Genomic DNA, 21,434 nt, shown 5'->3' with positions numbered 1-21,434 from the left:
AAACTGTGTGTGCTTATATATAGTTGTATTGATCTTTGATCTTTTTCATCAATATCATTACCAGCTCTCGTGTTATCATATATGCCTTCAAACCAAATCCTCTGTCATTGTTTTTCCTTTTCATTATGTTTACATCTGTAAATTCATAATCAAGATTACAGCAGCACTCAAAAACCAACACCACCAACAAATGAAGCAAACGTAACATTCAAAAAACTTGTTCCATCAAAAACAAATCACACATATCTGTTAAACCGTTTCTTACCAACTGTGGCTGGCATGGAGACAGTAGAATCAACGCTCAAATTCCCTACAGATTTAACTGTCTTGCGCTTCTCAATAGCCACCACACCTCCAGGTGAAGAAGAACCAGGACATCCTTTCTTGCTCATCAGCAATGATCCTTTGCTCCATCTAAACACATCTTCACCTCGTTGCACCGGTGGATACGACACTCTCCTCTTCTCGCTTCTCACCGATGATGGTGTGCCCATAACTCTCTCTTTTGGGTTGCTGTTTGGTCTAACTTTGGCCTTGGCAGAGACCGTTGGAGCCATGTAGCTTGGGAATGGTGGGCAGCTTGTGAGGCTGTCATCATCCTTGAAAGGAGAACCACCTCTTAGTCTTCCTCTTGAATATCTTGGGCTTAGTCTTGTTGGTGTTAGCATGTAATGGCTCGGTACATGACTAGCAGGAGGAAGCTGTTGATCTCCCCAGTTCCACCATAGAGGGAGCCCAACGTCATGAGCAGACTTGGGTGTTACCTTGTCAGAGTATGCATAGGCCATGGAACGTTCTCTCTTGATGATTGCATCAGCTTTCCTCTGTGATCTCGCATCCCTTTCTTCTTTTGTCAGCACACTGTCGTCCCAATGATCATTACCACCTGTGTTTGCCTCGTCTTTCTCAACTTGTGTTTGGTTTTCCGACGTTCTTATGCGGTGTGACTGAAGTTTGGACTGAACACGGACCAGTTTCTGCATGTACTTCATTGCATTTACCGTCTGACGCTTCACGTTGTATCCTTTCACCACTCCTTGAAGCCTGACTAAACCTTTGAGAGCTCTGAAACTCCTCCTTGCCTGTTTCATACGAATCAACAACTCTCTTGTTCTGGATATGGAGGCTAGTGTAACTTTAAAACAGAAACAAGAATGTGTGTATACGTACCGTGTAGCCTCTGAAAGCTGCTTGAATCTTTGCTGCAGAAGCATGTTGGACCAAGAGAGTTGGCTCTGGTCTAGAAACAATCTCCAGTGGCAGTACAGTTCTTGGAGCATCCAAAGTTGATGGTTCTACTTTTGGAGCATCTACTCTTGGAGGAGTCTTTGGTGAAGGTAGTTCCAACCTTAGTTGGCCTTCTCTTGGAGTAGGCGGCTTTGGAGGGACAGCCTGTGGGGAAGCAACTCTTGGTGAAGTTGGTCTTGGAGAAGGGTGCTTTATAGAGACTGCTTGTGGGGAGACAACTCTTGGTGAAGTTGGTTCTGGAGAAGGAACTATGGGAGGGGAAGGAACTCCAGGCTTCAGAGGAGTACTAGAAGAGGCTGATGATGGATTTGATTCATCAGGGGGCTTCAGTGAAAGCGATCTTGAAGAATCCAATCTTGGAAGGTCAATATCTCTAGGAGGAGGAGACTGCGGAGAAGCAGGCCTCAGAGGAGGTGGCGGAGAGGCTGAGGGTGGATTTGATTGATCAGGAGGAGTAGGAGGCCTGAAAACAAGATTGTGATCTCTCTCAGCATCTGCCAAAATCTTTTCAATACTACTAGGCTCTCTGAAGATGGGAAGAAATGAACTGCTCTCTCCACGCTTTAGCTTCCCAAAGCCTTTCTTCCTCTTTTCTTTGCCACTCTTTCTCTCTGCTTCCTGTTACCAAAAAATTGCCCACCAGGAGCCAAAGTAATCTCATCATCAAGCAGACAAGCACCATCAAAAAACTCTTTAAATCCAACATTTGTTGAGAGTAATCAGCTTACATTGACTAGCTTCTCTTTGGAATGTGGAGTAAAAACCCCTTTGATTGCAGAAAACAAACTACCTTTCTTCCCCATTTCTCCAACATTCCCTTACCTGTCACAATAAAAACATAACTCTAACCTTTGTTGAAGCTCTTTTTTTTTCTTTCAGACACATCAAAGGATGAATAACCTTTATGCTAGTCTTAAAGATCTATGCATAAAATTGTGTACTTGATTAAAACTGAAACATTTCATTAGAAACGTTTCTTACATATATTGATGGCTAGGATGTTGCAAGAAGCTGCAAGTTAGCATGATTGCTCCCCACAACAAAAAGCCTTACCTGCATGATTTAAATGAAACAGCAGTTACAAAGATCCAAGAACACAATACAAAAACTGCCTAAGAGAGATATGTTACAAGTTGTTGAGCTTCCATGAAAAAGGAAGTTTTAACTTTTATGACAAATCTTAGGCCAACCATATATCTTCTCTTTAAATTAGGTGAACTGACTAAACCATCACAAAAAATTGCTTGTTTGATGCAGAAGACAGAGACAGAGACAGTTTTGTAAGTGTAAAAGCTCTGAAATTTAATATGCTGATATTACAAAATTGAAAGTTGAAAACTTTGCTTAGAGAATTGTATTAGTGAAACACATGAAGACAACAACAACAAAAACAAGAAAAGACAGATCTTTTGAAACAATCCAGAACACTAGAAAGTGAAAAAAAATGAATATTAAATCAAAGAGAACTAAAATAATTCACAAGCAACAAGAACTACATACCTCGATTCTGAGAGAGAGGAGGCCACAGAAGCAGCCAGAGAAGAAAAACTCTTGGTCTGGTGATTTTCCTCTGTTTCCTCTCAGCTCTCACATACAAAGTAGGAAACTATTTAATTTGTATTTTTATAATGGGCATTTAAAGAAAAGTATTAGTCTTCTAATCTTTTCTTTGTGTTTATGGGTAAAATTACTTTGAAATTGTTGAAAAGTCTGCAACTTTGGATCTGGGACTAGTTGGTTAAGGGATGATTTCAAACTTTTTCTTTTCTATTTTCTCTTACCTTTTGATTTTTTGTTTTTTAATTAGCTCGATTATCATCATGAAAATAGAGGAACAGTTGGCCACTTTATCACTCAACCTTGGCCTACCACTTCTTTTACCTCATTGTAACCACAAACTCAAAAACTCTTCACTAGTATACCAAACGGTAACACATAATAGTATGGTGGATTTGTATTAGACTAGTAGATTTTTATTGGATCATTTGATAGTCTATGCCAACTAAAAAAAACTTGGTAGTGTTTTATATGGAGAATAGTCTTTTCCTAGAAATAAACTAAACGAATATTCGATAATAAATTTATTTATTTTTAAAAAAATTTATACATGTTTATATATGATATTAATTAACATTTTAAGTAAAATAATCATGCTAAATGGTACAAATTATATGTAGAAATAAAAAAAAATAGCTGTTTACATTTCTAAGTACGTTTTTTGAATGTTTATAAGTAAGTTTATCCACTTATAAGTTTTTAAAATGTTTATAAGTAAGTTTATCCACTTAAATTATATAGAGTAAAAAATTATTTGTATTAATTGGAACATATTCGATCGAATCCTAAATATAATACTCCTAACTATTTTCTCTCGCGCTGAAAAATTTCAGAGAATGTTTCCTCTGGAGATAGATGTTTACTCATTCTGTGCATCAATCATAGCCTAAATCGTCACAACCAAAACTATTTTCCATGCGACGATTCCGGCTTCAATGCAGAAGTTCATCGGTTACCTTCTTTGTTTTCTCTTCGAGCTCGTTCTTCTTCAATATTGATATTGAATTGTCTATCATTGAAGATAAGAATCTTAGCGGTACTTGAAATCCGTTTCACAATGATGTGCAAGAACACATCGGTTCCACCAAAGTCAGTGATGTAGCAAAGAAGATGAAAGTTACGAAGGAATCATCCATAATAACAGATTATTACAGAACATTGAAAATCAGATAATAGAATAGCTAGTGTCTTTGTATTCAATTGACTTCAAGAGTATATTCATTTTTTTGTTCAATCTAGAAATAATAGATGTAACTTTTTTTTTTATTAAAACAGCACAATTTTTAAACAGATGTTACTTAAAAATTTTGCATAATTTTCTCATCATAATTGATCAATCGTCTTGGAGATGTTGAGTTCAGATCGATCTTTTTAAAACGCATTAGTACTAATGACAAAAAAAACATGTTATATTGCAACTGTTTCTGTCAATCCCTTGTATATTAATTGAGAAGCATTTGAAAATATGTAACTTCAATTTTGTATTAATTAAAAAAAAACTTCTTGCTTATGTGACACATCTAAATGTCTTCTAAATTTTATTTCTAAGAATTCTAGAGCACCTAATATAAACTATAGTTTAATCTAGCGTTGTCCCGTTTTTTCATAATTATATAACACTAGAGAACATTATATTAACCTAAAATATAAGAAGTGTGTATTCTTTCCTTAAATAAAAGTTACGGAATTACCTAATATGATTTACATATATATGGCAATTAATGATTATGAATAATAAAGATTTGATAAAAAAAATTGCATCCTTCTTCATTTTCGTTTAATTTTATATTATTAAAAAAATTAAACAATTACATTAACCATAAAATAAAAAAAAAAATTAGATTTTTTCTTATATGCTATATTTTGAATTTCTTAAAACGACTTTAATTACAAAAATGTAAGTTTTCCTTAAATACACGACTAAATTCATTAAAATGACATATATCAATTTGATGGTTGATTTGAAAGCTTTCAAAACCATATGGAAGATAAAAGTCAAAATAATTCAACTGTCGAAAAAATACTGTTCATTTTTTTCAAGAATGTGTTCGATGAAAAAATAAGGTTTTTATGTCATAATTTGTTTAATGTTCAATCCGATCAACCCATGATATATTAATTATAGTTTTGTTCCATAATTTTTAATAAAAATTGATCTGATCCATCGGAAAGAAATTATATAATAATAACAAAAAATATTGTATATGTATAAATAAAATGATCAAATATATAAAAGAAATTATCGATAATATATACAAATAAACTCACCCTGTGCAGGGCACATGTGTTATCCTATCCTAGTACTTCTTTATTTTGTGTGCCTTGTTAGAGTTAACTCTCAAGAATGTTCTGTTAGAAATTTAGAATGGTGTTAAATGAAGTAAAAATTGAGAAATTTGGTACAACGTTAAGATATATTAAAAAAAAACAGAAATTTAGAATGTTCTGTTAGAAATTTAGAATGGTGCTAAATGAAGTAAAAATTGAGAAATTTGATACAACGTTAACCTTGAAATTTTACTTTTTTTCTGTTGCGACAATGATTCATTTATTTATTGTGATTTTATATTATAGTAATCGTTTCAGGTGTTTTAAATGAATACTTATTTTTCATTTTACATTTTCTGGTTAGGAAAAATATTACAAATTTTATGTTTTGTATACGTTAAGGCTGATATATTGTAGTAGTGTACTGTTGTTTCAAATTACTAAGATGAATTATTGAGTAAATCATCAAGAATGTGTACCAGCCAGTTTATTACTAATTGATTTTTTAATGTAAAAACTATAAAGCTTAAAAGTTTTTTTGGTAAATGAATATACTATTTATTTATTGCTATGACAATGATAGAAACTCAAATATTGTAGCATATGATAAATTGAACCATTCAAACTTTTGATATCAAACATCAAACTCCATAACTAAAGTTCTCTGTTATTCATATTATTTTTGTAACCAATACAAAGCTTTGCATTCTTCTTTTTTTACTTACGATATTGATATTTGCAACTTTCATAGCCTGAAAATAAACAAAATATAATAAGATATTGATTCAAGATTGACAGAGAAAAGTTAAATAATTGTTTAGAGAAGCTAACTCACTAGGATCAGTAACGGTAATGAGACCAGAGCCTTCGAAGTAGCAATCCCTTTGGTGTCTTCCTTGAGCTTGATAATAAAGATTCATGGCGACAGAAGCATGATTAACAGGAGTATTAGAGCATCCGCATTGAAGATTTATGGGGGAGTTCACACAGAAATAAAAAAAATAAATAAAATAATTCAATTACATGAACCTCTTTTTCTTAAGAGCACCCGCATTGAGAGTTTAAGGGGGTAGTTCACACGAAAATCAAGAAAAAAAAATAATAAAATAATTCAATTCCATGAACCCCGCTCTCCTAAAGCTCTTTGGGATGAACCTCTCTCTCTTAAAGTTCATCACTGTAACGCGGGCCCCACGTGTCGTGGCAGCCTGCGATTGGTCTAGTTTTTTTTTTTTTTAAAAAAAAAAATCAAAAAGAAAAAAAAAAATTTAATAATAAAAAATTGAAAAGATGAACATCAAGAGGGGATTCATTGATGTGGGTGCTCTAAAGCTCTATTGGCTGAACTCCTCTCTCCTAAAATTCATCACTGTAGCGTGGGCCCCACGTGTCGTGGCGGTCCGCGATTGGTCTAGTTTTTTTTTTTTTTTTTTTTTTAAAAAAAATCGAAAAGAAAAAGAAAAAAAATTTAATAATAAAAAATTTAAAAGATGAACCCCAAGAGGGGGTTCTTTGATATGGGTGCTCTTACAAATATAATTCCACAATCTATTATAGAACATGCAAAATCTATGTTCTTTTGTAATCTTCCATTATCCGTAACATGGTTCGCTATACACCAATCTCCCTGTCTCTGCAACAAAGAGCAAGTTCAAATGGAAAAAAATTATAGACTGATTTTTTTTCTTCACATTTTGATATTATGCTTCGAGTAATCTTAAACACGTACATGAACTTGTGAGTTTACTCTCATGAAATTTTGCGAGGAGAGATATAAAAAGATGATGAAACAATAACTTATGTGTGCTTTAGGCATATTTGATTTTGCTTGACGTCTGAGAACTCTTTTACAGCTCTGCTTAGCCATTTGCATTTAGATTTAAGTCCTCTTATATATGTAAAGAGAGACGTCCACCCAAAAAAACATTTAAGTATTATATAGGTAACTTACTAAATAAAATAGAATTAATGGACTAAAAAAGAATGAAATAACATGAATGGAATATGAAAAATGTAATATATTTCATTTTATATTAATCAGTGACCAAAATTGTAATGAAATGATTTCTTTTAAATTTTCTATATTTTGTGGAATTGATAGAATAAACATTCCATTATATTCATTTCAAATGGTTAAAAAAAATTGTGGAATTAGGAATGAATGGAATAGATCATTCCATATTATTTCCTTCCAAAATTTGACAATCTAGTTGCATACATAAAATTAATTAAAAAAATGTAAACATCGTCTTTTCAACTTTACAAAAGTAATAGTTAATATTTTGAGCAACACGTATCGTCCTAATCTTGGAGATATAAAATAAGTGTGTGCAATCATGTGAAGATGTATACAATAGAAACTCTATAAATTAATAATCTATAAATTAATAAATACTATGAATCAATAATTTTTTTCTGATCTCAAGTTTGACCGGTTCAAAATATAACACAAATCGATAAGATAATAAGATAATAAAATTTTAGAAAATCATATCTAAATATATGGTCCCATTAAAATTACAAAATTAATAATTTATATGTATATACATTTTATATATGCATAAACAAACCATTATATTGTTTATTTAAATTCACAATAGAATTATCTTTATATTTTTTTAACATTTTATATATTTGATGAGATTAGAAAATTATATATAAAACCACTTTTGACCTCTATGAAACATATTTTATATACACCAAACAATTGAATAGAAATAATATGAATGTCAAATTTCAAAAATTTATTTAATGTATATACACAAAAATTAAATATTTTTTTTTATTTTAGAAAAAAATATATATATTCAAAAAATAAAAATCTAAAAAAAATTTGTAAATTAATAAAATATCATAGCTTCAACATTATTAATTTATAGAGTTTTATTGTATAAACCATAGAAAAGAGTATTAGCAATTTAGCATGAATTAAAAATTAGGTAAAATTATATTACCTTGGAATTACAAGAGAGCACGTTACGGAGCTTGTTATAATAAGATGAGAAGTGATTCTCTCTCTTCTTCTTCGCTCAGCTTCTTTGTGGTTCCTCAAAGCAGCATTACTGTATAGTACATTGATATTTTGGTATTAGAATTGGCAAAGATCATTGTTTGGAATATTTGTGAAGGGTACTTATTTAGGTCATTGTTTTGGCACCATCATCATACTGTATTGTTCATTGATTTTTTGGTATTAGAATTGGCAAAGATTCAACAAAAACATCTCTATATTTTTTTTCTCCAATTAAAAAAAAAACTAAAAATAGACACATAAAATTGGTTACTTGTAAATTAATTTTTTTAAAAATAGATGTTGTGGAAGATTAGCAAGACTCGCTTCAAGTGTATATGACTGGCTCATAAGTCTCTTAAACATGCCAAATGTTTTTCCTCATCTTCATCATCATCAATCTTATCTGATGTTAAACTCTCCAAAGTCCTCACTAGACCTTCGAGTACCACATCAACATCTTCGCTCTCCATAAGCTCCACCGTGACTTGAGCTGGTGTGATAACTTGTCCATCAATCAAACGCTTGATGTCTGGATAGAGACGGTGTGGCTCATCATTGTCGACATGAGAGAGGCCCAAGTAGGTAGACGCCAACACTTTGAAGCCCTCAAAACAGCAATGTCCCATGTAAATTTTCATACTCATACGACTTAGCAATGTTGGGTCAATCATATCCTTGTTTTTCGTCGTGAATATTACGATGCGTGCTTCTCCCCATGGTGTCCCTAGTGTTAGGCTACTCAACAGGTTCGATAATACCAACACCGTCGATCCCTATCGATCGATCACACCAGGAAAAAAAAAAAAAAAATACACCAAACAGTTTGAACATATATATATATATATATATATATAATAATCAAAGCTTGGGATTTCCAAGTATAAGAAAAAGACATATAAATGTAATGCATAAAAATAAAATAAAAATAATAGGCTAACCTCATCTATATCCTCTACGAGGAGAATAGAGTTGTTCATGACTCCTGAAAGCAGTTTTCTTGGATTGAAGTAGCTTTCCACCGCTCTCGAGAGCTGTAGGTCGTAGACATCGAAGTTAAGGTACTTAGCCATAGCAACCACCAGGCTCGTCTTCCCTGTCCCCGGTGGACCATACAGCAAGTAACTTCTCGTCCAAGGTCTCCCAGCTCTATCGTAGAGATCTTTCCTTCGGACGAACATATCAAGATCGTGGATGAGGCCACGCTTGAGCTCTTCCTTCATAGCAATTGTTTCAAAGGTCGAATGGTGCTCGAGGGGCTTGGTTTCCCAAGTGTCAAAGGAGTGAGAATATATGTGCACCTCCGGAATTGTCGTCATCTCCTTTGCCGTGCTCTCTACGTAAGGTAGGTAAGAGTTATAGACCAAGTCTTTGTGTCTTTTGTCAAATCTCAGCTCGAATGATTCCCTTCCGATACTTTTATTATAGAAAATTCTCCAGCTGAGCTCGATCCCTTGGTAGCTATCGGCTAATGTGAGTTCGCCGACATGGTAATTGACCGGGTGAATTATGCCGAGCTTATTGAAAACATAAGCGTGAGTGGAGGAATAGAGGATGTTTTCCCTCACAAACTTGTATGAGTGTTCGATGACAAGCGTGGTGACGTAATGATCATGTTTTGTATCAGTCAATGAAGGAGATCCGGAAACATACCGGAGATAAGAGATGATCAGGTATTGAATCGGACGAGTTATTGCCTGAAACATTGATTTGATCAATTTGATCATTATGATATATAAACCGCAGCTGCCGAGAAAGTCGATGCAAAACAAGGGAGATCTCTAAACAGATTAGGGCATCGTCTCAGGGTTTAGTCTTTTTTTTTTTATATATATAGAGAGAGAGAACAAACGAAAAAGCTGGCTTCACTCGGATTCGAACCAGACACCTTACTTTTTCATTTTTTTTTTTTTTTTTTTTTTTTTTGAAACACCCACCTTACTTTTTCATATATTTAAAATTTTAAAAGAAAATAATCTAAAAGTTGGGTGAACATTTAACTAGCTAATCTTTTTGCTTGCTTGAAGGCAAACAATTTTTTTTTCCGTTAAATGCAAATGTATGAAGACAGATTAAACATCAAAAATTAAAATGCAATGATTTGCTAAGTAATGAAGCAGAGTGAAATGCAAAGTAGAAGACTACCAGTCAGTTTATTACTAACTGGCTCATCAGTTTTTGTAAAGGATAAAGTAATTATTGTTTTTTTTTTTGGTATAAATGTTAAAAAAGTAATTATTGTTCTTACAATGATAGAAAACTAAAATATTGTAGCAGATGATAAATCGAACCATTCAAACTTAGATATCAAAACATGAAACTCCATAACTAGAGTTCTTTGTTATTCAATTTATTTTTGTAACCAATACAAAGCTTTGCATCCTCTTACTTAAGATATTGATACTTGCAACAAGCATAGCCTGAAATAAAAGAAAAATAATAATAAGATATTGATACAAGATTGACAGAGAAGAGTTGCATATTTTTTTTAAGAGGCTAACTCACTAGGATCAATGACTGTAATGAGACCAGAGCCTTCGAAGTAGCAATCCCTTTGGTGTCTTCCTTGAGCTTGATAATAAAGATTCATGGCGACAGAAGCATGATTAAGCGGAGTATTAGGATCATAACATGAACCTCCTTCCATTATGATCCGACAATCGATTTTAGAACATGCAAAATCTATGTTCTTTTGTAATCTTTCATTATCCATAACATGGTTCGCTATACACCAATTTCCCTGGCTCTGTAACAAAGAGCAAGTTCAAATGAAAAAAATATATATACAAAACTGGTTTTTATTTACATTTTTAATTTGTTTTGGAGTAATCTTAAACATGTACCTGTGAGTTTACTCTTGTGAAATTTTCCGAAGAAAGGTATACAGAAATGATCAAAAAAATACTTATGTGTGCTTTAGGCATATTTGATTTTGCTTGATGTCCGAGAACTCTTCTACCGCTTTGCTTCGCCATTTACATTTAGATTTAAGTTCTCTTATATATGTAATGTGAGACGTTTACCTAAAAAAAAATACATTTAAGTATTATAAATTTGAAGTAATTACAAAAGGTAAACATAAGTTCTTTTCCAAACTTTACAAAAGTAACTGTCATTTTTTCCAGCAACACATGTCGTCCTAACCTTGGAGATATAAACTAAAGTGTGTGCAATCACGTTTTTCAGTTTTCTTATATCTGAAAAATTCAGATATCAAATTTAAGACTTCTATATTTTAAGATAATAGCTATAAATATTTTAAGATAATATTTAGAAACTGTATGAAACCGAAACAATTAATTAAGTATTTATGTCTATATGATTATATAGACTTTTATATATAGCTATCATTTGTCAAGAAAAAAAACTAGAGCTCTTATTTATTTGCCAGATTTCACAAAAGTTTCTCTGTTATTATTAACTTTTAACAACCAGCATGGTTGTTCAAAAAAAAAAAACAACCAATACAAATTGTCGTATTATCTTAGATTTTGTTACACATCTAAACTCATAATAATTACAATTTACCTTTTCAATCTAAAAGAAAAGAATATCTGTAATTGGGGCGAACATTTAGAGTACTCTTTAGCTTGCCTGAAGGATAACAACTTTTCTTCTTCTTGAGATGCAAATGTATGAAGACAGATTAAACATCAAAAAAATACAAAACAATGATTTGCTCAACTAATGAGATAGAGTGTAATGCAAAGTAGAAGATCCAGTAAGAGATGACATATGAAGAAGAGGCTAATTCTTGATTAGGATGCCTCGGCTTATCAGAGCCGTGCCTGGCAATAGGTTGGTCAACATCTGCTTGAAGTAAAAAATCAGAAATATAGCTTTAGGGGCCAATTTTGTTGCATGAGTTGCTTACAACACAGTTGGTAACCATCCTTATTTTTACTCTAGGGTCGCGGGTTCAAAACACAGTTATAGGATTTTAAACATTTTTTTCTGAAATTAATAATTTATGGGCAAAAAAAAATTTATGCTTAAGGGTCCACAATATTCAAGCACGGGCGGCTTACGTTGGGATTGATACCTGAACCTTCTCTTCCATATGAACCGGTTTCCTGATTTCTCTTGAGATAACCAGTTTTAGTTATATATGTTCAGGTTCGCTTATCTTAGAACTTATTAACCAAAACAGAAAATGTTTTTGTTTAAAAAAACTCTTTTGATCAAAATGAGAACACAAAACAAAATTGCTACCAACATTAGAAGAACTCTCTTCAATCTTCGTAACTCTTATTTACCATTTGAATTACTACTCAAATGAGTACAAACTCTTCTCCACTATGGACAACTATACTAAGAACTTGAATAATAATGGTTTTACTAATTTAAACGCACTATATTGTAACTTTGGAATTCAAATTGATAAAAACAAATATATAAACTCAACTAGTCAAGCCAGAATATTAAAATGTTTTATCTAAGTGACAAGCCAAGTCTTCTTCCCACATTCCCTTCCCATTATAATTCGTCTACGTATGCTGCCACCTTGGCTCGTGTGTGAGATATATAGATTAGATTTTACCGCATTAACACCTAATTAACCCTACCTATGTCATTACATTAAATTCATATGTGGATTGTATCATAAACTTATAAAAATCGATCACTAACCCGAATCGATAAAGCAGTAATTAAAGCACACACAAGCCATGAATCATCATTTCGAGAAGACAAGTTAAAAGTAATATCTCATATCAGAAGTAAGATGAGATATTGTGTAAATCATAAAGAATATGTACCAATCAGTTTATTATTAATTCATTTTTAAGGTAAAAGCTATAAAGCTTAACAGTTTTTTTTGTAAATGGATGAAGTATTAATTTGTTGTTATGACGAAGATAGTAGAATCATAGAAACTCAAATATGGTAGAATATGATAAATCGAGCCACTCAAACTTTAGATAGCAAACATGAAATTACATAAATAGAGTTATCTGTTATTCATTTTATTTTTGTAACCAATACAAAGCTTTGCATGTTTTTACTTATACTGATATTTGCAACTCCCATGGCCTGAAAATAAGAGAGAATAAAATAAGATATTGATTCAAGATTGACAAAGATGAGTTACATAACTGTGTAGAGAGGCAAAACTCACTAGGATCAATGACGGTAATGAGACCAGAGCCATCAAATTGGCAGTTCCAATAGTGTCTTCCTTGAGCTTGATAATAAAGATTCATGGCGACAGAAGCGTGATTAAGAGGAGTATTAGGATCATAACATGAACCTCCTTCCAAAATAATTCCACAATCTATTTGTGAACATGCGAAATTTATGTTCTTTAATAATATTTCATTATCAGTAAGAGCGTTCGCTATACACCAAGATCCTTGGCTCTGCAACAAAGAGAAATTCAGATGGATATATATATATATATATATAACGGACTTTTTTAACATTTTGAAATTTGTTTTAGAGAAATCTTAAACAGGTACCTGTGAGTTAACTCTCATGAAATTTTGCGAGGAGAGACATAAAAAGATGACGAAACAAAGACTTATGTGTGCTTTAGGCATATTTGATCTTTCTTGACGTTTGAAAACTCTTCTGAAGCTCTTGTTTGCCATATACACTTACATTTAAGCTCTCTTATATATGCACACAGAGACGTTCACCCAAAAATAACATTTAAGTAATATATTTGTTTTGAACAAAAAAAAAAGTAATATATCTGTAAATGGTAAATATAAATGAAACTAGTGAACTAAAAAAGAATGGAATGTGGAAATAATATAATATATTTCATTCTATTTATTTATGATCAAAATTGTAATGAAAATGATTTACTTTGAATTTTGTTTACTTCTTTTGTGAAATTGATGAAATAAGCATTTCATTCCATTTATTACAAATGGTAAAAAGAATTAACATGGATTTCTCAAAGGAATATTTTTTCTGCAGTCATATGGAATGATATGTAATAAAATGGAATACTGTTTCCATTTTTTTCATTTTAACTGGTGAGTAATTTAAGAAATACAAAGGAATGAAGCACTGACCAAGATTTTATTCCAAAAAATATATTCCAGTTGCACTTTGATATGATTTCATTCCAAATATTGATAATATAGTTGAAGACATTAATTTAAAGTAATAACAAAATGTAAACAAAAGTAACTGTTATTATTTTCAGTAACATGTGTCGTCCTAATCTTGGAGATATAAACTGTCTGCAATCACGTTCTTCAGTTTGCTTATATTAAGCCTTTCTGTAAAATACAAATACCAAATTTAAGACCTATATTTTTATGCTAATAGCTATGAATATTTTAAGATACTATTTAGAAACTTTATGAAACCAAAATTATGTAATTATGATTATTATTGTATATAGCTATCATTTCTCAAGAATATCGAGATTGCTTATTAACTTGTCTGATTTCACATAAAAAAGTTTATTTGTTATTATTAATTTTTAACAACACAAAATGTCGTAGCAATCTAAACTCATGATATCTTAAATTATTTATTACATTAAATGCATAATAAAGTTTTAATAGTAGATTTTATTTTTTTCAATCTAATAATCATATATTTGAAAATCTAAAATGAAAAAAATCTCTGAAATTGGATGAACATTTTAGCTAGCTACTCTTTAGCTTGCTTGAAAGGTAAACGAGTTTTACAAAACAATGAAGCAGAGTGAAATGCAAGGTAGAAGATCCAATAAAAGATACAAAACAAAGAAGAGAAAGAAGAACAAGATGACACAGGAAGAAGATGCTAATTCTTGATTCGGATTCTGTGGCTTATGTTGGGATTGATACCAGAGACTTCTCCTCCATATGAACCAGAAGGTTTCCTGATTTCTCTGACTTGTCCTCCACGTCTCTTGACTTTGTCCATGTACTTGTCCTGCAACCAAAAAACATCTGAGCTGAGGCAAATAAACTAACAATCCAAGTGAGTTTACTTTACCCTGTAGTTCTTTCTCGGGTTCTTTTTGTCCTTGTTGCGATGTCGAGTCAATCCTCTGTTACTCAAAATCTAGGTTTTGGTGGAGATCAAAAAAGAAGGTTTAGAGACGGATGCAGGATAGAGAAACAAAAGATCTTGTTGTATGTAACTTTGGAAACATTCTAACCTCATTTGAAATCAGTCGTTTTCCATCCACGGTTTCTGGTAATAACAAGGTCGATGATGGTTCCCTGAAACGACACAAATCATGTCAATGAGATGGACATATCACATGTGACGGTCTGCACAGGGTCAGAGTCATTTTATAATCTCGCCTTGAAAATAGAACTCTGCTTTGGCAGCTCGTTTAGCTTCTTTGTTCTGTCTCACTTGTTTGTAAAACTCATCTTCTGAGCCTTCTGATTTGCCATCACTATCAACCATGTCATCATCATGCTTTTCTTTTTTTTGAATTATACAGAAGTGGTTCAGACTAGTCACGTGTTGCCACATAATCATCATCATGCTTTTCATTGTCCTCATCTGATGCATCATCCACATAATCATCGATTGTCTCTAGCTTCCTGGTAACATCCGGGATTAAAAATTATTAATATACATCACAATCTTCAGAAAGGTGCAATTTCCACCAAACAAGCACACAGCAGAACCCTGCTTCCATTTCCCAGTACGCCTGTGGAGACACCATTAGCTCGACGTATCCTCGTCACAGGAGAAAAGCTCATCTTCTTCTCTTAGTGCATTAACTGTCTGACGTTAACTGCAAGAATCTTAACTGACCTAATCAGAAGTTTGAGCACAATCAAAATACGCTATTTCAAATCCAAATCAGGAGCTCCTATGAAAGGCAAGGGTTGGGTGATTAAAAAGGTGAGAACAATGAGAACGCTCGCTAGAAACCAGAATACAGAGTGAGAAACGATGATTTGTACGACATCCCCTAGACTATATTTGCGAAATGATTTTGCCATATGTTCTTTCTATAATTATTTTTACAAAAACAATGATGACATGGTTAACAAGATTGATGACAGACTTATAGTTAATATGACATGGACAATCACATTTATTACTGATATATATTTTTGGTAAACTTTATACAATATGACAATAACTAATACATTACATTTAATGTTGATTTATATTTTTAGTAAACTTCTTAAAATATGGTAATAATTCATAAATCATCACTAAAATAAATATATTGAAATATGCATTATAAATTTTGAAATACATTATTTAATTGTATTTTTATAATTATACAATTTTTATTACTAATATTTTCAAAATTTTCTACATCTTTTTTAAAATATTAATAAATTGTTAATCGTAATTTCATTATTTCTTTTAGATATCTACAAATTTTATAAATATTATTTAGTTATAATTTTTAATAACTATACAATTTTAATATGATTTTTTAGTAATTTTATACAAGTTGATTTAATACATTTAACCAAAATAAATAGATATATTATTAAATGTAATTTAAACTAAACAAAATTATTATATTTGTTTATTTTATGCTTAAATAATCAACTTTATATTAAATATTAGTCAAAAATAATAAAATATATAATATTAATAAATTTTATTTTAAATATAATTTAATTTTAAAAAAAAATTTCACTGCACATGGTGCAGGAAAACACCTAGTAGCAGTGAAGTGAGGAGCTAACGGTGAAGCGATCCCTATGTTTTTAGCTATCTCCAAAGATGCAGCTTACGGTGCCGTTTTAATTGGGTTGGTAGACCAAACCGGTTCAATTGATTACCGATACTTGACATGCTTGCAACGTTTTAATTGGGTTGGTGGACCAAACCGGTTCAATTGATTACCGATAATTGACCTGCTTGCAATTGCATTTATTGATGTTTTCTGGTTTAATTTTGATTTTTCACTTAACATGTGTTTTAGATGTATAAAGTATTTCAAAAGCATTTAGTTTTATGTATATCTGGTTTAGCTTTTCAAATCCACTAAAATACATAGACCAATAACACCCTCTTTTTTATGAACTTTTTGAGTTGTTTATATATAAAGGATACTTTTATGGAAAGTATAAGGTTAATTAATTTATTTCTAAATAATAAATAACATTTTAAATGAACAAATCTATGATGTTTTATCAAAAAAACTTACTTGTATGTGCTTATACTCTTGGCAACCTTGTTGAACTTAAATTAATTCCAACTTGATTCCATTGAATAGATCATGGATAACCTGAAAAAAATATAGAGAAAATGACTTTGTATTCAATACAACATCTAGTAATTTTGATGAATCAAATAAGAGAATAGCTAGTGTCTTTGTGTTCAATTAATTGCAAGAGTATATTCAATTTTTTTTGTTCATTCTAGAAATAATAGATGCAAGTTTTAAAAAACTGCACAAATTTGTAAACCGATGTTAATTAATAAGTTTGCATATTTTTTATTTTATATGTTCACAGGTTGGCTTATGCTAGTTTCGTAACTCTTATTTTCCATTTTTTCAGTTCCTAAAAGTTCTCTAAAGAACATACTCTTGCAAAAGATTTGTACAATTTGTGAGATTGTCTATATGCTCTTGCAAACCATTGAACTATTGAATTATTTGTTTTTTGAGTTCCTAAAAGTTCTCTATAGAATATACTCTTGCAAAACATTTGTAGAATTTGTGAGATTGCCTATATGCTCTTGCAACCAATTGGATACAAAGACCATTCTATGAAAGTTCTATTGAATTCTCTGTTTTTTTAGGTTATTTATGATATCCAAGAGTTTATAGAGATCAAGTGTGATGAAAAGCATAGAGATGTGGTGTTGAATTGATATCTTCCTCATGTGTCAAGCAAAGCAGCATAGCTAAGAAGCAAGAAAAAATCTTACTCTGCTTATGAATTGTGTTGACCATGAACCATGAAACTCTATTTGGATATTCTGTTTCATTCTTTTGTGCTTTGGCTTTGTCAATGGTTTTAGTATATGTTTTCGTGGTTTTCCAAAGTTTGCATAACTTTCTTTGTTATGAATATAGGTGTGACTTTGGATTTCTTTTATTGTAGTCACATGATATTTTGAACTGAGTTTGTCATTTATAGTCGTTTCAGATGTTTTAAATGAATACTTATTTTCCATTCTACATTTTCTGGTTAGAAAAATAAATATTAAATTTTTTTGTCTTGTATATGTAGCTAGGCTGATATATTGTACTAGTGTAGTGTTGTTTCAAATTACTAAGATGATATATTGAGTAAATCATAAAGATTATGTACCATTCAGTTCATTACTAATTGATTTTTTATGTAAAAACTATAAAGCTTAGCAGTTTTTGTAAATGAATAAACTATTTACTTATTGTTATGACTGTGATAGAAAGTCAAATATTGTAGCATATTATAAATTGAACCATTCAAACTTTAGATATCAAACATGAAAAGTTTTTTGTTATTCCTTTTATTTTGTAACCAATACAAAGTTTTGCATACTTTTACTTACGATACTGAAATTTGCAACACCCATAGCCTGAAAATAAGAGAAAAATATCATAAGATATTTGATTGAAGATTGACAGAGAAGAGTTACATAATTTCTTAGAGAAGCCAACTCACTAGGATCAATAATGGTAATGAGACCAGAGCCATCGAAATAACAATCCCTTAGGTGTCTTCCTTGGGCTTGATAATAAAGATTCATAGCGACTGAAGCGTGATTAAGAGGAGTATTAGGATCATAACATGAACCTCCTTCCATAATAATTCCACAATCGATTTTAGAACATGCAAAGTCTATGTTCTTTATTAATTTATCATTATCCGTAATAGAGTTCGCTATACACCAATCTCCCTGGCTCTGCAACAAAGAGCAAGTTCAAATGAAAAAAAAAAATGTTATATATGAGTGAAGTTTTTGTACATTTTGAAATTGTTTTGGAGTAATCATAAACACGTACCTGCGAGTTTACACTCATGAAAATTTCAGATGAAACACATAAAAAGATGATGAAACAAAGACTTATGTGTGCTTTAGGCATATTTGATTTTTCTTGACGTCTGGAAACTCTTCTACAGCTCTGCTTTGCCATTTACAGTTAGATTTAAGTTCTATTATATATATAAAGAGAAAATGAAATGTAAAAAATTGAATAGATTTCATTCTATTTACTCATGATCAAATTTGGAATGAAATTATTTCTTTTGAATTTTATTTATTTGTTTGTGGAATTGATAAAATAAGCATCCCTTTCAAAAATTGACAATTCAATTACAGTAATTACCGAATGTAAACATAATCTTCCAAACTTTACAAAAGTAACTGTCATTATTTTCAGCAACATGTATCGTCCTAATCTTTTTTTTATCAAAGACAACCACGTTTTTCAGTTTGCTTATATTAAGCATTTCTGTAAAATAGAAATACAAAATTTAGACTTCTATATTTTATGGTGATAGCTTTAAATGTTTTATTATAATATTTAGAAAGTGTACAAACCGAAATAATTAAGTATTTATGTCTTCTATTATGTATACTATATATATATATATAACTTATCATTTGTCAAGAAAAAACTAGAGTTCTTATTAGTTTTCCAGATTTCACAAAAGTTTACTTGTTAAACAAAAGTGTCTATATATCTTAGATTTTAATTAACACATTTGAACTCATAACATCCTAGACTATTTATTAGATTAAATGGATAATCAAGTTTTAATAGTACAATACCTTTTCAATCTAATAATCATATATTTGAAAATCTAAAAAGAAAAAAGTCTCTGAAATTGGATGAACATTAAAATAGCTCCTCTCTAGCTTTGCTTGAAGGGTAAACAAGTTTTACAAAGCAATGCTTTTCTCAAGTAATGAAGCAGAGTGAAACACAAAGTAAAAGATCCAATTAAAGACACAAAACAAAGAAGTAGATGACATAGGAAGAAGAGGCTAATTCTTGATTCGGATGCTATGGCTTATGTTAGGATTGATACCTAAACCTTCTCCTCCATATGGACCAGAAGGTTTCCTGATTTCTCTGACTTGACCTCCACGTCTCTTGACTTTGTCAGTGTACTTGTCCTGCAAACAAAACCAAGGTCCCAAAACATGTCATCTGAGGCAAATTAACTAACACCGGACAAACTAGCAATCCAAGAGTATTTTACCCTGTAGTTCTTTCTGGGGTTCTTTTTGTCCTTGTTGCGATGTCGAGTCAATCCTCTGTTACTCAAAATCTAGGTTTTGGTGGAGATAATAAAAAAAAAAAGGAAAGTTTAGAGATGAAACAGAAGATCTTGTTGTATGTGTGTTTGGGGAACATTCTAACCTCTTTTGAAATCAAACGTTTTCCTTCCACACTTTCTGGTAATAATAACAAGTTGGATGATGATTCCCTGAAACAGCATTGCACACATCATATGTAACGGTCTCTGCCAAAGGTTAAAAGTAGTGCATAACATAATCAAATCACACCTTGAATAAATCTCTGCTTTGGCAGCTCGTTTAGCTTCTTTTTTCTGCTTCACTTGTTTGTAAAACTCATCTTCTGAGCCTTGTGATTCAAATACCTCAGTTTCATTCCTTCTATCTTCCTCTGATTTCACACCAGCCCCAGCCAAAACTTTGAGCTCAATCTTTCTACGTTTAGCTAACTTGTGGCGTTTTTGAGCTTTATCAGACTTGGAAACAGTAGAACCGAAAACTCCATTGCTTCTTAACTTTCCTTGTAGAGCAGCTCGGAGTTTCAACATTTCCTCACTCTGAACATCAACTTGATCATTCTGCTACAAAGAAAAGCATGTGATTATTAGTTCAACTTAAACAGACAAAAAAAAAAAAAATACAAAGGAACGGTGGCAGTAAGCAAGAACTTGGATGAATTTTTTTTTCACCTGGTGCTTGCGTTTGTCTCCTTTTTTCCTGGTCGATTTATTGATTTTAACTGGCTGTATCAACAGAGAGGATACAAAGGAAGTTTCGTCAAACAACTCGTAAGAGAATAACTCAAAGTGAGGTGCAACTTATACCTCGACTGTGTCTTGTGTGATTCTAACGGCTGAAGAAGAAACGGGTAAAGAGGTCGCATCTTCTTTGACAACATTTTGCACTGTTCCGTCAGCAATACTTGTCGCTAGAGACTCTGGTGGAAGCTCGATCTCGTGTTCGTCGATTTCTTTGCGTGTCTTCGTGCTTACGCTACCTCTCTTCGGAAGCCCCACTTTACTCCCCATCGTTATGTTTTCCTCTGAGGTTGTATAAATTAGGGTTTTCTATTCATCAGCTACGAAGAAAGCTGAGTTAGAGAGAGCGCGCGCAGCGTTTAAACCTCTTGCTAGGGTTTTTAGAACTTGTTGTCGCTAAGAAGGCCCATTAGTTTGCTTAAAAGGCCCATTAGTCTGGATTTAAAGGCCCACAAGTCCTTTCACACCAAGTTTTATAT

General features: G+C 31.8%; 4 protein-coding genes across 4 annotated transcripts; all 4 read right to left on the bottom strand.

Moving 5' to 3' along the window:
* Positions 1-80: 80 nt before the first annotated feature.
* Positions 81-3,042, bottom strand: LOC106391821 (protein IQ-DOMAIN 14). The gene is made up of 5 exons (XM_013832537.3): positions 2,749-3,042; positions 2,230-2,301; positions 1,977-2,070; positions 1,171-1,866; positions 81-1,082 (listed from the first exon to the last, which is right to left on the bottom strand). The coding sequence occupies exons 3-5, from the start codon at positions 2,049-2,051 to the stop codon at positions 237-239; spliced, it is 1,617 nt and encodes a 538-aa protein (XP_013687991.1). The 5' UTR covers positions 2,052-2,070; positions 2,230-2,301; positions 2,749-3,042; the 3' UTR covers positions 81-236.
* A 5,310-nt stretch (positions 3,043-8,352) lies between these two features.
* Positions 8,353-11,109, bottom strand: LOC106394194 (AAA-ATPase At5g17740-like). Its single transcript, XM_013834788.3, has 4 exons — positions 10,927-11,109; positions 10,589-10,829; positions 9,025-10,503; positions 8,353-8,859 (listed from the first exon to the last, which is right to left on the bottom strand). Exons 3-4 carry the CDS (start codon positions 9,808-9,810, stop codon positions 8,431-8,433), a joined length of 1,215 nt encoding a protein of 404 aa, XP_013690242.2. The 5' UTR covers positions 9,811-10,503; positions 10,589-10,829; positions 10,927-11,109; the 3' UTR covers positions 8,353-8,430.
* A 1,839-nt stretch (positions 11,110-12,948) lies between these two features.
* Positions 12,949-13,697, bottom strand: LOC106395881 (major pollen allergen Ole e 10-like). Its single transcript, XM_022700696.2, has 3 exons — positions 13,540-13,697; positions 13,200-13,440; positions 12,949-13,114 (listed from the first exon to the last, which is right to left on the bottom strand). The coding sequence occupies exons 1-3, from the start codon at positions 13,669-13,671 to the stop codon at positions 13,083-13,085; spliced, it is 405 nt and encodes a 134-aa protein (XP_022556417.1). The 5' UTR covers positions 13,672-13,697; the 3' UTR covers positions 12,949-13,082.
* Positions 13,698-18,435: 4,738 nt separating this feature from the next.
* On the bottom strand, positions 18,436-21,305 carry LOC106395809 (something about silencing protein 10). Its single transcript, XM_022700392.2, has 8 exons — positions 21,022-21,305; positions 20,887-20,940; positions 20,468-20,775; positions 20,322-20,388; positions 20,161-20,229; positions 18,957-20,074; positions 18,616-18,856; positions 18,436-18,529 (listed from the first exon to the last, which is right to left on the bottom strand). Exons 1-6 carry the CDS (start codon positions 21,223-21,225, stop codon positions 19,943-19,945), a joined length of 834 nt encoding a protein of 277 aa, XP_022556113.1. The 5' UTR covers positions 21,226-21,305; the 3' UTR covers positions 18,436-18,529; positions 18,616-18,856; positions 18,957-19,942.
* Between the last annotated feature and the right edge of the window lie 129 nt (positions 21,306-21,434).

This window comes from Brassica napus, chromosome C4, assembly GCF_020379485.1.
Source record: "Brassica napus cultivar Da-Ae chromosome C4, Da-Ae, whole genome shotgun sequence".
NCBI lineage: Eukaryota > Viridiplantae > Streptophyta > Magnoliopsida > Brassicales > Brassicaceae > Brassica > Brassica napus.
The sequence above is the reverse complement of the archived record's forward strand: the minus strand, read 5'-3'. Positions and strand labels throughout refer to the sequence as shown.

Bases quoted from the DNA above. Each gene is read 5' to 3' on its own strand.
- LOC106391821 (XM_013832537.3), bottom strand. From the start codon at position 2,051: ATGGGGAAGAAAGGTAGTTTGTTTTCTGCAATCAAAGGGGTTTTTACT. The intron at 1,867-1,976 runs GTAAGCTGATTA...TTTTGGTAACAG, and splicing joins CCAAAGAGAAGCTAGTCAAT to GAAGCAGAGAGAAAGAGTGG. The intron at 1,083-1,170 runs GTACGTATACAC...CGTATGAAACAG, and splicing joins CAGCTTTCAGAGGCTACACG to GCAAGGAGGAGTTTCAGAGC.
- LOC106394194 (XM_013834788.3), bottom strand. From the start codon at position 9,810: ATGATCAAATTGATCAAATCAATGTTTCAGGCAATAACTCGTCCGATT. The intron at 8,860-9,024 runs GTTAGCCTATTA...ATCGATCGATAG, and splicing joins TCGTAGAGGATATAGATGAG to GGATCGACGGTGTTGGTATT.
- LOC106395881 (XM_022700696.2), bottom strand. From the start codon at position 13,671: ATGGCAAACAAGAGCTTCAGAAGAGTTTTCAAACGTCAAGAAAGATCA. The intron at 13,441-13,539 runs GTACCTGTTTAA...TCTTTGTTGCAG, and splicing joins TCATGAGAGTTAACTCACAG to AGCCAAGGATCTTGGTGTAT. The intron at 13,115-13,199 runs GTGAGTTTTGCC...TCTTATTTTCAG, and splicing joins CATTACCGTCATTGATCCTA to GCCATGGGAGTTGCAAATAT.
- LOC106395809 (XM_022700392.2), bottom strand. From the start codon at position 21,225: ATGGGGAGTAAAGTGGGGCTTCCGAAGAGAGGTAGCGTAAGCACGAAG. The intron at 20,776-20,886 runs GTGAAAAAAAAA...TCTTTGTAGCAG, and splicing joins GAGACAAACGCAAGCACCAG to AATGATCAAGTTGATGTTCA. The intron at 20,230-20,321 runs GTTAGAATGTTC...ACCAAAACCTAG, and splicing joins AACGTTTGATTTCAAAAGAG to ATTTTGAGTAACAGAGGATT.